At 60.3% G+C, this 16,861-nt stretch overlaps 1 protein-coding gene across 5 annotated transcripts in view; it reads left to right on the forward strand.

The window, feature by feature from the left end:
- The window catches only part of AGAP1 (ArfGAP with GTPase domain, ankyrin repeat and PH domain 1), a 527,161-nt gene that overhangs the window by 180,856 nt on the left and 329,444 nt on the right, over window positions 1-16,861 (forward strand). For all 5 annotated transcript variants that reach the window (XM_062193793.1, XM_062193808.1, XM_062193800.1 and 2 more), the window contains exon 4: window positions 15,012-15,097. In XM_062193793.1, the coding sequence (XP_062049777.1) occupies window positions 15,012-15,097 (86 nt within the window). The remainder of the gene's footprint in view (window positions 1-15,011; window positions 15,098-16,861) is intronic.

The following is a 16,861-nucleotide window of genomic DNA, read 5'->3' on the forward strand; positions in this document are numbered from 1 at the left end:
AGCTGGGCCTCCCCACGTGGAGGCAGACTGTTCACACCTTGGTGTCTTCGTGGCCACGGGTCCAAGAAGAGGAGGAAGCCTTGAATGTGCTTTGTTCTCAGTGACTCCTGCAGAAGACTCAGGGGTGGTTATGATTGGCTCTGCTTACATCACATGCTTTTCTCCAAGCCAATCAAGATTGTCCAGGGTCTAAGGGAATGTTCTGATTGGCCAGTCCCTTGGAGTGGGGCAGTGATGTCAGCCTAGTTGAGCTACTGGCTTGAGCAGGGAGCACTGGTGTTCATAGAATAAGATTAGGGAGATGGGAGGCCCTGGAAAAAGGGTGGGAGACAGATCAGGCCTGTGTGTGATGCTCATGCCTTTCAGGTTCTAGCCAGTGAGAGACTGTTGTGCTGCACGACTTCTCCCTAATTCATGGCCGTGTTCTCAGTTTCCACTGTGGGACTCGGGTGCTGTAGAGGTGCCCGGGGCACGGATTGAACTCCACCAGAGCTATCTCCGGCAAAGGGCGTGCCGTGACTTCACCATCTTGGGCTGCGGCCTCTGACTCTTTCAAGTGGTTTCCTTCTGGGTTGTCATCTTTTAAGGTTAATTTATTTATTTGAAAGGCAGAGTTACAGAGAGAGGCGGAGAGAAAGGTCTTCCGTCTGCTTGTTCGCTCCCCAAATGGCTGAAACGGCTGGAGCTGGGCCAACCTGAAGCCAGGAGCTTCCTCCAGGTCTCCCACCTGGGTGCAGGGCCCATGCACTTGGACCATCTTCTGCTGCTTTCCCAGGCCACAGCAGTGGAGCAACTGAGGCTTGAAACTGATGTCTATCTACATGGGATGCTGGCGCCACAGGCAGAGGCTTGACCTCCTCCACCGTAGCGCTGGCCCTCCCTTCAAAGCGACACTTAGTTTTGTGGCTGTTACGCATCCTTTGAATCTCACAGGTCAGCACACTGGGTTATTTTTCTACATTGCCCAGGACAGGGGAGAGACCCTTTGTTCAGTGGGCACCGGTCCAGCCCTTGGGGTTGAGATTTCTGAGGAAGGCCCTGCAGAAAGAAGAGAGGGCGGTCTGAGGCAGGCCAGCCTCGGGCATATCACAAGAGGCATGGCCTGTGGGCTTCCGGGATGGGCCGTGCCAGGCAGGACTCGGAGGCGGGATCTAGCGATCTAGCTAGCAGCAGGCATGCTGACGCCTGCCCAGGGGCTCCAGATGGCGTCTCTGTTCTGTGGCCCTGAGGGCAACGTGCGTGGCCAGCGTTTGTTTCTGAGCCCATTTGTTACTGTTTTTGCTTTTTGTTTGAGTTTTTTTGTTTGTTTGTTTGTTTGTTTAAGTTTATGCTACCACAAAGAAAATAAGAAGAAAAACCCCCTCTACCTCTGGTCTTCGAGAAGGAACAGTGCAGGGGCAGTGTGTCTGGAGGGCCCGTGGTGACAGGGGCCAACCCGCCGGGCGCCTGGGTTTCTGCTGGTGAAGAAGGGAGGTTCAGAGCGACCAGAAGAGCCGTCAGACCCAGCTGTGCACCTGCACTGTGCCATCTGGAGGTGGAGCAGCTGCCTGGAGCGAGGTCCTGGGCACCACCAGGGAGAGGGAGGAGAGAGGGGGCCTAGGCCCGGGGAGAGGGCTTAGGAAGGGGGTCAGGGATCTCCCCCACCCTGCCCGGCAGGCTCCTGACAGGTGGTTAGCAGGTGCACTGGCTTTGGAGAGGAACTTAAGGGGACAAATTAGAGGAGTCCCCAGCCATCTCCGGACCCTGCAACAGATGCGCACCATGGTAGAGAAGAGCTACCCAAGCGGTTTGCCACAGAACCCTCTGCGCCTGGCTCTTGTGCCCCTCGGGAGCGCTGGCTGTTTACTAGAGCTGAGAAAACATGGCCTGGGGCGCGTTCAGACCCTCCAAGGCCATGTGCCGGCACCTGAGCGCCAACCTCCAAGGCTGTGTGCCGGCACCACATGAGCGCTGACCTCATCTGGGAAGCCATGGAGAGCCGGCTGGTACAGGAGGTGCCCTTGAAGGAGCTGCTGGCCTTGCAGAGTGGGGCTCAGCCCAGTGCCCACACCTCTCTCCCTGTGAGGAAGGCCCGGGGGTGATCTCCCTGCCAGCTCCGGACGGGGGAGTGGGTCGGGTTCTTGGTGCTCAGCAGCTCAGGGTGCTGGTTGCTCTCTGTCCTTCACAGAGGGAGTTCACTGAGTCCTGCTCTCTGATACAGAAACAGCTGGCAAAGCTCTCGCGTCGGCCCATGTAGCCGCTGCCACTCTTTTTAGTCTCTCTCTTTCTCTCTCTCTTTTTTTTTTTAAGATGTATTTATCCCCAAATAACCACAGTGCCCAGAGCCAGGCCAGTCTGGAGCCAGGAGCTTCTTCTGGGTCTCCCACGTGGGTGCAGGGACCCAAGCACTTGGGCCATCTTCTACTGCTCTCCCAGGCCATAGCAGAGCTGGATCGGACGTGGAGCAGCCGGGACTGGACCCAGTGCCCGTAGGGGATGCCTGCAGTGCAGGCAGCGGCTTTACCTGCTACGCCACAGTGCTGGTCCCCCCCCCACAAGTCGGTTTTTAATATGTTCTTTGCACAGGGGAAGCAGCAGCTTGGAACTGCGCGCTCCATGGGGCTGGGAGCCTGTTCGCCCTTTGTTGGCAGCCAAGTCCCTGGCCAGGGGTTGCTAATGGCACCGTGCACACTGCCACACCTGCCCTGCCTCTGTCCTCTCCGTGGGTTCTAGGGTCATGCCTGAGGACACGCGTCCCAGGCCATGGTAGTGTTAGCCTCTCAAGGCAGCCTTGTGTGTGACCACATGAGGTGGGGAGTTAGGCTCTCGCCCCTGAATCTGCCCTGCTCTTTGGTTTACCTTTTTATGATGTTGGTAAAGCTAAAAATAAATGTACACTGTATTAAAAATAAGGCACCTAGCCTTAAGCACATTTTCTAAATGTGTCTGGGTAAATATATTTGGTTTACCAAGCCGGCCGTTGCAGAGACGGGTGCTCAGCCCCAGCAGTGGGTGCTGGGGGCCTTTGTACCAACACTTTACTTACTTATTTATTTTTAAAGATTGTGTTGTTTATTTGAAAAGCAGAGTTACAGAGGAAGAGAGAGATCTTCCATCCACTTGTTCACTCCCCAAATGGCCACAACGCCCAGTGCTGGACAAATCTGAAACCAGGAACCTGGATCTCCATCCCAGTCTCCTACTGGGGTACAGGGGCCCAAGCACTTACTGCTTTCCCAGGCGCATTAGCAGGGAGCTGGATCGGAAGTGGAGCAGCCGGGACTTGAACCTGCGCCCGTATGGGAAGCCAGCATCACAGCACTATTTTTATTTGGTTGAGTTGCTTCTGGGGGAGGCCCTCGTGTTGTGCCTGTTTCCTTCTTCAGAGTGGTGGCTGCCTGCTGCCCCTTGCCGGCCTGGCTGTCCTGGCCTTGAGTGCGGCCACGTCTGTGCCTGCCGCAGTGCCCGGCCGTGAGCTGCACAGCACAGCCTCTGTCTTCTCTCGCTTCCCAGCCCCAGCTGAGGCCTGGCACTCCGCGGGGCCGCCTGGCTGTTTGTTGTCTGGGGTTTTGGATGTCCGTGGTGCTGTCAGCTCAGTGTAGGCTGGGAACACGGGGGATCAGCCAGGGCTCCTGAGGGTGCAGCTGAAGCAGAGGTGCGCCCGGCGCTCATGGGAGCCAGGCCGTGGTGCTGGCCGAGTACAAAGCAGGCACAGTCCCCATTGCTGCTTTCTTACTGCCGCACCTGGAAGCTCTGGTCTGAGGTTGGACGCGTGCCACAGGCTTGGATAATACGAGACTGTTACTGGAAACTTCGGGGACCTTCTCGGTGGAGCTCTTGTCCCAGACCCGTTATCTCAAAAGCAGAAGGACCCCGGTAAGCCTGGATGGAGGGTGACGTTTCGGGAGGAGGCCTGGGTTTCCTACGGCATCTCCCATCATCTGCAGGATTGTCACAGGCTTGGCTCTTCTTACTGAGTTTCCCTGTTGGGACTCTCCTCCCCTTGTGTGAGCTCCCCCCGGGGAGAGACCACGTCATCATTGCAGCCCCATGATCCCTAGCTGATTAGTGCGTCACGCGTCAGAGGCTAAGGGCCAGCCGCTGTGCATCGCTGCACCGCCTCGCCATTGCCCAGTGAGGCAGATGTGGTCGGTACCTGAGCCGCCCCCTGATGAAACAGGGCCCTAGAGGCTGCAGGAGCCGTTCGCGGTTGCCCAGGCCAGAGTTGTCGGCTGAGCTTGACCCGTGGAAGCAGCTCTAAGGTGGTTCCCCGCTCTGCTGCCCCGAGGGGCCACCACGCACGTTAGGGACCCGTGAACTGGCGGGGGCTCACCGTGAGGACTGAAGGAGATGAGCCCCCAGAACGGTGGCTGAGTTACTGGGAGAGGTGGGAACCCTGTGCAGTGAGTGCGTGAGCTCCTGGCGAGATTCGGGCCTCCCGCCAGCCTGGGTTTGCAGGAAGGGCTGAGTGCCTAGGCCCGTGCAGCCTGAGTGACTCCGGTGCCTCCGGCACTTGGTTTGTCCTCCCGCTAGAGGCTGGGGAGGCAGACCCTGCGACAGGGCTGGGCCGCCAGCCCAAGGAGGGGAGCCACTGTTCCCGTGCAGGCTTCTTCCTGTGGTACTACCTGTGTTCAGCTCAAAGAGGAGCCCTAGCAGCGTGCCACTGGAAAAAGCAGCCCAGGCCTTGTGCGTTGCTGACTCTGCGGTATCTGAGATTGTCCGGTTGCTGCTGGTGACCGCTGTGCTGGGATAACGATGCTCTCGTGCAGCCATTCTAGGTAGTGATGTCAGGGCACCGGCGCTGGCCCTCGCCCCTGCAGACCAACCCGGCCCTCCTGGCCAAAGCTGGCCCTCGCCCCTGCAGACCAACCCGGCCCTCCTGGCCAAAGCTGGCCCTCGCCCCTGCAGACCAACCCGGCCCTCCTGGCCAAAGCTGGCCCTCGCCCCTGCAGACCATCGCGGCCCTCCTGGCCAAAGCATTTGCTTTTGTTTTAGTTTCCACGAGGCCTGATGTGCAGGAGGGAGCTCTCACTGGTTTTGCCTGGTAAGCTGCCCGTGTGCGTGGTCCTCAGAGCCCTTGGAAGTTACGGCGTCAGGAAGTTGAACTGAACTGTTGGGCAAGAAGCCATTTCCGCAACACCAGTTTTCCAGCACTATCCTATTTTTCAAAAATATTTTGAGTAGGTTGACAGAACCTGCCGGCATTTCATTAGTAAAACCTGACAGGTTTCTGCTGATCCGTTTCTGACATCAGGGTCTCCGAGTTTTGGTTTTGTGTCTGCTCTTCCGTCCCGTTTCTGGTCCGTTCCCTTCTTGTCCAGGGCGCCTGAGCCGTTCCAGTACACATCCCCCTCTTCCCTAAACCTGTCATCCGCTTGAACGTCAGGACAGCCTTCAGTGAAAGAGATCAGAAAGGGTTGAAGTAGTGGGAACAGCGCGGCTGCTCTCAGCCTGCGCAGCTGTACAGCCTCTGGGGTCACAGTGAGCTGCGGATGCTCTCTAACCCCCCCCCCCCCCCCCGGCGTCAGCCACCTGGCTGTCCTTCCTGCCCTCCCGACTCAGGGCACGCCGGAACAGCTGGCCTGTCACCCACGGGGTGAGGGGGACGCCTCCTGCAGCAGTGTCCTGCCTGTATCACGCAGGACAGGCATGCCAGGGCAGCGGGAAGTGGCAGCTTCCCCAGCACTCCGGGGCCAGCAGCAGCAGCAGGTGGGCTGTGCTCACCCGGCGTGTCCCAGGTTCCCCGTTGAGGGCACCGCACAGCGGACTTGTAGGCATGGCTTGGATTTAACTGCGATTCAGTTTCAGAAACGGTCGCTGGGGCCGGCACTGTGGCATAGTGGGTAAAGCCTCCGCCTGCAGTGCTGGCATCCCATATAGGTGCCGGTTCTAGTCCAGGCTTCTCCACTTCCTATCTAGCTCTCTGCTATGGCCTGGGAAAGCAGTAGAAGATGGCCCAAGTCCTTGGACCCCTGCACCCACGTGCGAGACCCAGGTCCAAAGCTCCTGGCTTCGGATCAGCGCAGCTCTGGCCATTTTGGTCAGTTGGGGAGAGAACCATCTCTCTCTCTCTGCCTCCTTCTTTGTGTAACTCTGACTATCAAATAAATAAATCTTTCAAAAAAAAGAAAGAAAGAAACGGTTGCTGGGGCTGGCCGTGTGTTGTATTAGGTTAAGCCTCCTCTTGTGGCACTGGCATCCCTATGGGCACTGGTTTGAGTCCCAGCTGCTCCACTTCTGATCGAGCTCCCTGCTGATGGCCTGGGAAAGCAGTGGGAGATGGCCCAAATGCTTGGACCCCTGCACCTGCATGGGAGACCTGGAAGAAGCTCCTGGCTTCTAGGTTTGGATCAGCCCAGCTCTGGCCACTGTGGCCGTTTGGGGAGTGAACCACCCGATGGAAGCACTCTCTGCGTGTCTCCTACTCTCTGTAACTGCCTCTCAAATAAATAAATAAATCTTAAAAAAAAGAAAGAGAGAAAGAAAGAAAGAAGTGGCTGCCTGTATTTAAACTGACTGAGAGCGGTCGTTCCCAGACTCCCTGACACCGTGCTGGATACCACCTAGGAGCTCCTTGGGCAACGCCATGGCCCCACAGCCACCGGAGGGCGCTTCCCTATTCTGGAGGCTCTGTGTGTTGGCAGAATGAGGTATCTTGGGGATGGGACCTGAGTCTGAACCCCATGTTTTGAAGATTTTCTTTATTTGAGAGGTAGAGTTAAAAGACAGGGAGAGAGAGGTCTTCCATCTGCTGGTTCACTCCTCAATTGGCCACAACAGCCAGAGCTGCGCCGATCTGAAGCCAGGAGCCAGGAGCTTCCTCTGGGTCTCCCACGCATGTGCAAGGGCCCAAGGACTTGAGCCATCTTCTACTGCTTTCCCAGGCCACAGCAGAGAGCTGGATTGGAAGAGGAGCAGCCAGGACTCGAACCGGCCCATCTAGGCCTCCAGAGCCCGCGCCAGCTGTGTCCTTGCTTCGTGCCCCACTCCTCGGTCGGGCAGAGCACAGAAGGCCGCGGCGGCCCCTTCCCTTTCTGCCTCCACGGGGGGGTGAAGCGGTCATGGGTGCAGCTGGGAGCCAGGCTGCCTCATTGCAGGCCTGTGCTGATGCCCGCTGGGCTCGAATCCTCTCCCTCCTGCGCTTCACTCCGCCGTCATCAGGAGCGGAGCAGAGGAGGCTGAACGGCAGGGGGGTCAGAGCGTGGGCCTGGGCGCCTTCTGTGTCTTCGTCTCCCTCCTGTGTGTGAGAGATGAGGACGCCCGCCATGCTGTCTCCGTCCTGAACCCCCAGAGCGGGTCACCTGCAGAAGTCTGCCGCGGTCGCCGCATGTCAGAGGCTTCCTCCCGGCAGCGACCTGATGGTGCTTGGTTTTTATTTCGCCGTGTAAGTCTCAGGTGGGGGAGCTGGCTGAGGACATGAAAGCTGGTTCGGTTCAGTTTGGTAAACCAGGGTGACCGGTGACATCCCGCCCTGCGTGCAAACGTGGCCCGTGGTCCAGAATGCCTTGTAAAACCTCCAGACTCCAGTGCCAGCAAGTTACTGCTTCCAGTGTTTCTGTCCAAGTTAAAAAAGCCAAGTTAATTTCTTAAAAATTCCAGGCCCATGTGCAGTTATTATTACTGTTTTTATAACCGGGATGGGGCGAAACGGAGGCCTGGGGTCCTCTTTAGTGTCTCCGTCTCGTCCCACTTGGCGGGGTGATGTAGGAAGCGGGAGCCGCCCCCAGTGCTCTTCCTCATTTGTCGGGGTGCTGAGCAGCAAGGGGGACATCGTAGGTGAATCTGGAAAATGTGTTAGCGGGAGGGAATCTGCAAGGCGTGGCTGCAGGAGGCCCAGGGCGCCCAGGTCCTTCCCTGTCACCGCTGCACCTGCCGTAGAATCTCCCCTGACATGGAAAGCCAAACATAATAAGCTCTACAGTGCAGTTAAAACTCAGGAGGAACTTTAACCCTTTCCTTACAGAGGTCAGCAGGAACACACGGACATCTGGCAGGCATCTTTCTGGATGCCTAAACGCAGCGCTTGGGGACTGAAGCCAGGGGCACTCCTGCAGAGCTGTGAGTGGAGCGAGGAGAAGGCAGACTTCCCCCACGCATTCCACGCTGCCCCCGGGGTGCCGGGAAGTCCCGTGGGGGTGCAGGGACCCCTTTGCGGTTCTGTAGGGACCTGTCACGGCAGACGCTCTCCTGGAAGAGGGGCGGAGAGGGACTCGGCATCTGGGACTGTGTCTTCCTCCTGCTGGGTTCCAGCTCGGGGGGCTGGGCCCGTATCCCAGCTTTTCCTCCGGAGCAGGGAGCAGATCCGGCTGCTGGCGTTGCCGCCTGCTGCGTCGCGGGACGCGGTGAGGCACCGTAGGGATGACACGGGCAAGAAAGTGCTATTGCTCGAGTGTGCCGAGGCTCGCTGTGGCTTGGGGAATGGTTCATGGTACGTTAATAGCTTTCAGTCCAATTAGCGAGAAAGGCAGAAACAGAAACGTCAGACATCTGGCTCAGTGCTGGCTCCCCACTGCGCTCTTGTTTCGGAAGAGGAGAATTCAGCCTGCTTTTTCCCCCTCTATGGAGGACTGACAACATGCCGGAGAACGGGTGTACCTCTCTGCCGGGCCTGGGCTTCGGTAACAGGAGGTTCACGGCTGTGGTCCCTGCTCCAGTGTCCTCACCGCCAGGACTGGGAATCAGCAGTGGCCGGGTTAGACTAGAGGCTGACGTGCCCGTTAAGACCCCTGGGTTCCACCCTCTGCCTCAGCCTGACGCCAGCTTCCTGCTCGCTGATGCACACCCCGGGAGGCAGTGGTGAGGCTTCAAGTGTTTGGGGCCCTGCCACCCACATGGGGGACTTGCCTGTTAGCAGCATGTGTGGGGAGTGAACCAGTGGATGGGAGTATGCAGGCTCTCTCTCTCTGCCTCTCTCTCTTTATCTATTCTGTCTCTGGCCTTCAAGTAAATAAATAATTCTGAGGAGTAGAGCTGCCTCCCTCCCTCCCCGTGAGCTGTTCATTTGCAGTGGCCACACACGGGTCCAGCCCTCACGCACGTCTCTGAGGAGCTTGAGGGAGGAGGTGATGTGGCCGTGTTGCGAGTGCCCTCTCAGGGGAAGGCTAAGCCACCGGCGCAGTTTTCCGGGAACCGTGAAGACTTGCCGTGGGAGTGAGCCGGAAGCTTACGGCTGTGGCCCAAGGCCGATCGCAGATAGGAAGAGCTGTGCCTGCCGTGTGGAAGTCGTGCCCAGGAGACGAGACGTTCAGTTCTGCTGCCGGTTAAACTTTCAGAAAATCAAGCGCAGACGTGTGGGCTCTGTCTCCCAGCCTCCTACCCTGTGTGCTGGGAGGAGCTCTGTGCATGGCTGGTACCTCCACCGACCTCACCAGACCTGGGCAGAATCCCATTTGAGTGAGGTTTCCTTTCTCGAAGGGCTGCCACGGCTGCAGAGAGTCCTGCTGCCACCTCAGAGTCTCTATGGGCAGATGCGGTCGGCTGGACGTTCCAGCCCCCCACCCTGGGGCCCAGCGGCAGCGGTGGGGGTTCCCTGGGCTCCTGGGACGGCTGAGCGAGCCTGCCACACTCAGGTGTGCCAACAGCGTCCAACTCAGAGCACAGCCTTGGGGATACCGACCTGTTCTTAAAATTATCCCAATGTAAAAAAAAAAAAAAAAAGAGAACTATCTGAGAGGGAGCGAGAAGAAGCGATCAGGAGGGTGGGAGCATGCAGGCACTTCCATCTAGTGGTTCACTTCCCACACAGCGCCGGCGCCAGGCACTCAGTCCAGAGCTCCCACGGGGGTCACTTCCCACACAGGACCATCCGGAGCCGGAGCCAGGCACTCAGTCCAGAGCTCCCATGGGGGTCACTTCCCACACAGGACCATCCGGCGCCAGGCACTCAGTCCAGAGCTCCCACGGGGGTCACTTCCCACACAGGACCATCCGGCGCCAGGCACTCAGTCCAGAGCTCCCACGGGGGTCACTTCCCACACAGGACCATCCGGCGCCAGAGCCAGGCACTCAGTCCAGAGCTCCCACGGGGGTCACTTCCCACACAGGACCGTCCGGCGCCAGGCACTCAGTCCAGAGCTCCCACGGGGGTCACTTCGCACACAGGACCGTCCGGCGCCGGCGCCAGGCACTCAGTCCAGAGCTCCCACGGGGGTCACTTCCCACACAGGACCGTCCGGCGCCGGCGCCAGGCACTCAGTCCAGAGCCCCACGGGGGTCACTTCCCACACAGGACCATCCGGCGCCAGGCACTCAGTCCAGAGCCCCACGGGGGTCACTTCGCACACAGGACCGTCTGGCGCCAGAGCCAGGCACTCAGTCCAGAGCTCCCACGGGGGTCACTTCCCACACAGGACCGTCCAGCTCCAGGCACTCAGTCCAGAGCTCCCACGGGGGTCACTTCCCACACAGGACCGTCCGGCTCCAGGCACTCAGTCCAGAGCCCCACGGGGGTCACTTCCCACACAGGACCATCCGGCGCCAGGCACTCAGTCCAGAGCCCCACGGGGGTCACTTCCCACACAGGACCGTCCGGCGCCAGAGCCAGGCACTCAGTCCAGAGCTCCCACGGGGGTCACTTCCCACACAGGACCGTCCGGCTCCAGGCACTCAGTCCAGAGCCCCACGGGGGTCACTTCCCACACAGGACCATCCGGCGCCAGGCACTCAGTCCAGAGCCCCACGGGGGTCACTTCCCACACAGGACCGTCCGGCGCCAGAGCCAGGCACTCAGTCCAGAGCTCCCACGGGGGTCACTTCCCACACAGGACCGTCCGGCGCCGGCGCCAGGCACTCAGTCCAGAGCCCCACGGGGGTCACTTCCCACACAGGACCATCCGGAGCCAGGCACTCAGTCCAGAGCTCCCACGGGGGTCACTTCCCACACAGGACCGTCTGGCGCTGGAGCCAGGCACTCAGTCCAGAGCCCCACGGGGGTCACTTCGCACACAGGACCATCCGGCGCCAGGCACTCAGTCCAGAGCCCCACGGGGGTCACTTCGCACACAGGACCGTCCGGCGCCAGGCACTCAGTCCAGAGCTCCCACGGGGGTCACTTCGCACACAGGACCATCCGGCGCCAGGCACTCAGTCCAGAGCTCCCACGGGGGTCACTTCGCACACAGGACCGTCCGGAGCCAGGCACTCAGTCCAGAGCCCCACGGGGGTCACTTCGCACACAGGACCGTCCGGCGCCGGAGCCAGGCACTCAGTCCAGAGCCCCACGGGGGTCACTTCCCACACAGGACCATCCGGCGCCAGGCACTCAGTCCAGAGCTCCCACGGGGGTCACTTCCCACACAGGACCATCCGGCGCCGGAGCCAGGCACTCAGTCCAGAGCCCCACGGGGGTCACTTACCACATAGGACTATCCGGCGCCAGGCACTCAGTCCAGAGCTCCCACGGGGGTCACTTCCCACACAGGACCATCCGGCGCCGGAGCCAGGCACTCAGTCCAGAGCTCCCACGGGGGTCACTTCCCACACAGGACCGTCCGGCGCCGGAGCCAGGCACTCAGTCCAGAGCTCCCACGGGGGTCACTTCGCACACAGGAACGTCCGGAGCCAGGCACTCAGTCCAGAGCTCCCACGGGGGTCACTTCCCACACAGGACCATCCGGCGCCAGGCACTCAGTCCAGAGCTCCCACGGGGGTCACTTCCCACACAGGACCATCCGGCGCCAGAGCCAGGCACTCAGTCCAGAGCCCCACGGGGGTCACTTCCCACACAGGACCGTCCGGCGCCGGCGCCAGGCACTCAGTCCAGAGCCCCACGGGGGTCACTTCCCACACAGGACCATCCGGCGCCAGAGCCAGGCACTCAGTCCAGAGCCCCACGGGGGTCACTTCCCACACAGGACCATCCGGCGCCGGCGCCAGGCACTCAGTCCAGAGCCCCACGGGGGTCACTTCCCACACAGGACCATCCGGCGCCAGAGCCAGGCACTCAGTCCAGAGCTCCCACGGGGGTCACTTCGCATACAGGACCGTCTGGCGCTGGAGCCAGGCACTCAGTCCAGAGCTCCCACGGGGGTCACTTCCCACACAGGACCATCCGGCGCCAGGCACTCAGTCCAGAGCCCCATGGGGGTCACTTCCCACACAGGACCATCCGGAGCCAGGCACTCAGTCCAGAGCCCCACGGGGGTCACTTCCCACACAGGACCGTCCGGCGCCAGGCACTCAGTCCAGAGCCCCACGGGGGTCACTTCGCACACAGCACCGTCCGGAGCCAGGCACTCAGTCCAGAGCCCCACGGGGGTCACTTCGCACACAGGACCGTCCGGCGCCAGGCACTCAGTCCAGAGCTCCCACGGGGGTCACTTCGCACACAGGACCATCCGGCGCCAGGCACTCAGTCCAGAGCTCCCACGGGGGTCACTTCGCACACAGGACCGTCCGGCGCCGGCGCCAGGCACTCAGTCCAGAGCCCCACGGGGTGGCAGGAACCCAGCCGAGGACTAGGGCACTCATCACTGCCTCCCAGGGGCTGCATCGGGGGACGCTGGCGGCAGCCGCGAAGCTGGGTTGCTCGTGGGACGCAGGGATGCAGGAGCCTTACCGGGTGTCTTACCCGCTAGACCCAGCTGCCTGGCCTCTGCAGTGTGGGGTAACAGCAGCCGTCAGAGGAGGCGGAGCCGGTTAATGGTGCAAGCCACGGGCGAGGCTGTGTAGGGATGTGCAGCAAGATAATCAGAAACTGCGTGGACCAGCAGATGTTTACCGATGGGATTGGAGGTGGAGTTTGGTGCGGTCCTCTCTGGGGCCTTTGGGAGGGCAGAGCTGTGTTGACCAGGATAAGACACATGTGAGAGACTGGCCCGTGGCAGAGGCGATCGTGAACACGGCATGAAATCAGTGTTGCTTGTTCGGAGCGCACGTGTGGACGGCCAAGGCTTTCCACGAGCCTCAGACGGGGGCCTCGGAAGCTCAACCCTCACCTCCTGCCCCGGTGTGTGTGTGTGTGGGGGGGGGGGTGCTTGCCTCAGTTTCTCCTAACCGTGGGCCAGAGGCTGCCGCTGAAGGCACGCTGGCAGAGTGCTGCCGGCCAGCCCCGCCCCGGAGGGACCCAGGACCCTGGCTCTTGTCTTGGAAGCCTGGGAGCTGCCTTGAACTCCCTCAGAGAACTCCGGGCACAGATGTTCTTGTGCGATTGGAGGGTTTTAGAAGCCGGCGTGAAAGCCACCCTCCGTAGGCTTGATGTGCAGCAGTCGGTGCTCCGCGCCGTCTCCCTGGCTCCGCCCCCCCCCCCCCCCCCCCAGCTCCGAGCCGGCACAGAGGGCTGCAGGAAAGACACTCCACTCCTGCAGGGACTCCCAGCGCCTTCCCCGCACCGGTGGGGATTCGCTGGGAAGAGTCAGCGGATTGCCTTTTCATAGGTTTTTTTGTTTTTCTTAAAAGGGTTGAAATCAGTTAATCTCCCCAAGAAATAGCTAGCTCCCAGCATCCTTTGTTTAAAAAGTTATTAAAAGAAAAAGGAAGTGCTGTTGGTTAGCACCAGGCCCTCTGCACGTGTTTCTGTGGAGACAGGGCTGTTAGACATTGGCTACGTCTTCAGAAGAGGCAGACACTGTGAATCACATCCGGCCCACCCCGTGCTGCCCCCCAGAGGCGGGCACTGTGCCCGGTCCTTTGTGCTCACTTGGCACTCCTTGCCCGCTGGGAAGCTGTCAAACCCATCTGATGGCCGGCGACTCAGAGGCCGAGAGGTGAACAGCTGGACGGCGCAGGGTTCAGGCAGAGCCGCTCCCGTGCTGGTCTCTGCGCGGCTGACCTCAGTAGTCCCCAGCCAGTGTCCTGCGTGTCCTCCCACCTTCGGGGGCCCCACCTGGCCGACTCCCAGGGGCTCTGCCCTCTCCTCCCAGTGACTAAGGGAGGGGAGCAGCCAACTTTGTTTCAAAGCTGAAAGGCTGTTCTTCGTTTTGGACATTGAACACACTGAATGTGGCTTCCTGTCCCATCAGTGTAGGCGTCAGTGTGAGTGCACACGTGTGTTCCTGTGCGTGTGCAGCTCGCACGGGAAATCGTTCCCCCAGTGGCCTTCTCTGGTTGCTGTCACTTCTTGGGGTACGGTGGGGCGAGGTGGTCTCAAGGGACCAGACTCAAGCAGGGGAGGTCCCAGTCACAGGGGCGGGAGAGGATGTGACTCTGGGTAGCCAAGGGCAGATGTACCGCCCCAGGGCTGCTGGTGGTGCCCCCGTGTTGTTCCCAGTGTGTTGTGATTTGGAGTTTAGGTGGGGTTTCTGGACGCCACCTGCACAGAGGAGCCGAAAGGCAGAGCCAGGGACTGGCACGTTCCCATCTGAAAAGCGAAAATCGTGAATCCTGCGAGGTTGCAATTAGAACGGACCCAGGGCCCAGGCTCCCGAGCGGCCGAGTTTGTCTTTGGGGCTGGCGCAGGACCCAGCCTGGGGTCCCGTTCGGGTGCTGTGGATGTGAGGGGCCAGCCTGGGGGGTTCCTGTGTCTGCACCCCGTGCCCGTGGTCTGTCCCTGGTGGTTTCCCGCCGCTAACCCGGCGTGCTGCCGCGCTGCTGTGTGTTGGCCTGTGCGTGTGCGTGTGCGTGTGCGTGCGGGCACCCCTCCTAGTTGCTGTCTAACACGTGTGTAGTAGTCCAGCACCCTCCCCTGACTCGTGACCTGTGACTCCGGAAACACCATCGTCATGCTGTTCTGTGTTTTCCTGCAAGAACTGGGTTTCCCTTGAGGCGAACGCAGGTCCTCAGCCCTGTCGTCTGTCGGGACGCCACAGCCCAGGCAGCTGTCGGGCACGGCAGGTTTGCCTCCCGTGTCTGCGAACCCACAAAGAGAATGACAGCCGCTGTGTCCTGCGTTTCCTGCAGGACAGTGCCCCGCCCAGAAACCCACAGGGCTTCTGAGCCATTCAGATCTGGGTTCCTTAGAGCCTCTGCTAAAGACGTGGGCAGTCACTTCCAGGGCTGTGGCTGGGGGCATGTTTTCCCACAAGGGAAGCCCATGTCTGCCCTGCCCCTTGCCCAGTGTCCCCTCTGTAACGAGCTGTTTTGTGTGTGTGTGGCAGGTGGCAGGTTCAAGAAAGAGATTGTGGTGGACGGCCAGAGCTATCTGCTGCTGATTCGTGATGAAGGGGGCCCCCCGGAGGCGCAGGTGAGTACTGCACGTGCTGCCTCTGCTTGGTAGGGTCCTCACTGAACCAGCAGGTCTGGGTTCTGTCGTGAGCACTCCGAGGGGCGGACACAGAACCCTGGAACACGGGCTGTGGGGCCGAGTCTTTCACCTTCTGGTTTTGAAGAGGGAGGAGAGGCACCATCTGCCCTTCATTGTCATCTCCGTTAAAATGGCACCTGGGATTTCCTGCCGTTTTTTTTGTTTGTTTGTTTGTTTGTTTTTTGTTTTTTTTTTTGCTTTTTGCTCCTTTCCCATCCAGCAGCCTGACATGTAGAAAGCTGCTGGGTGCAACGTGGAATCTGCTGTTCTGTCCGTTCCTGGTAGCGGACAGGAGCTGGCGTCTCGGGCCGCTCCCCGGACGGCTCATCTGCTGCAGGTTGTGGTCGCTTTCAGAATCCCTGGAAGATGAGCAGTTTGGAGATGACGAAGGCATGAGGTGGCGAGCTGCTCGCTTTGTCTTGCTCCCCCAGCTCACCATTTTCCTCTCTGTCACTGACTGGCGGCGACCTGGTGGAGGTAGCCAGGCACCAGGCAGAGCCGGCCAGCCCACCGATGTGGAGGTAGCCAGGCACCAGGCGGAGCCGGCCAGCCCATCGATGCAGACCCAGTGTTACACATTACTGTGGGGTCCCTTCTGGGACTTCCCCTGTTGTGAAAGTGATGCCTAGGACCAGCGGGTGATCCCAATGAAAGGTGTTGAATGTGGGGCCAGCACCGTGGTGCGGCGGGTTCAGCCGCTGCCTGTGATGCGGCATCCTGTGTGGGTGCCGGTCCCAGTCCCAGCTGCTCCACTTCCTATCTGTCTCCCTGACATGCGGGGAAAGCAGTGGAAGATGGCCAGCCCAGGCCATTACAGCTGTTTAAAAAGAGAGAAAATGGTATTGGATGTTGGGTGGTTGAAGGCGTGGTGCACACACGTGGGACGGCCACACAGCTGCTTAGGATGTGTTAGGGGTTTCCCGTGGCCCGCTGATCGGAAACACCACTGGTTGTAAGACACACCAGGACGTGAGAGGAAAACACCACCGGTCAGACTGTGACGCCATCGGTAACGAGGTGTGTTCTGACGTCGGGGTGCTCAGGGGTGAAAAGTCACCTCGGCACTGACTTGAGTCGTGGTAGGGAAAGGTCCTATAGTTGACACAGCAGAAGTGAGGAGCGCTGGTGGCTCAGTGAGCTGAGCGTCAGTGAGGCAGGGCGAGTGTGCGCAGGTGAGTGTGCGCAGGGTGTGTGCAGGGCGAGCATGTGCAGGTGAGTGTGCGCAGGTCAAGTGTGCGCAGGGTGAGTGTGTGCAGGTGAGTGTGCGCAGGGCGAGTGTGCACAGGGTGAGTGTGCGCAGGCCGAGTGTGTGCAGGGCGAGCATGTGCAGGTGAGTGTGGCGCAGGCCGAGTGTGGTGCAGGGTGAGTGTGTTACAGGCGAGTGTGCTCAGGCCAAGTGTGCGCAGGTGAGTGTGGCGCAGGCCGACTGTGGTGCAGGGTGAGTGTGTTACAGGCGAGTGTGCTCAGGCCGAGTGTGCGCAGGTGAGTGTGGCACAGGCCGAGTGTGGTGCAGGGTGAGTGTGTTACAGGCGAGTGTGTGCAGGTGAGTGTGCACAGGGTGAGTGTGGCGCAGGGCGAGCGTGTGCAGGTGAGCGTGTGCAGGTGAGTGTGGCGCAGGCCGAGTGTGGTGCAGGGTGAGTGTGTTACAGGCGAGTGTGGTGCAGGGTGAGTGTGTTACAGGCGAGTGTGTGCAGGTGAGTGTGC

This window comes from Lepus europaeus, chromosome 1, assembly GCF_033115175.1.
Source record: "Lepus europaeus isolate LE1 chromosome 1, mLepTim1.pri, whole genome shotgun sequence".
Lineage (NCBI taxonomy): Eukaryota > Metazoa > Chordata > Mammalia > Lagomorpha > Leporidae > Lepus > Lepus europaeus.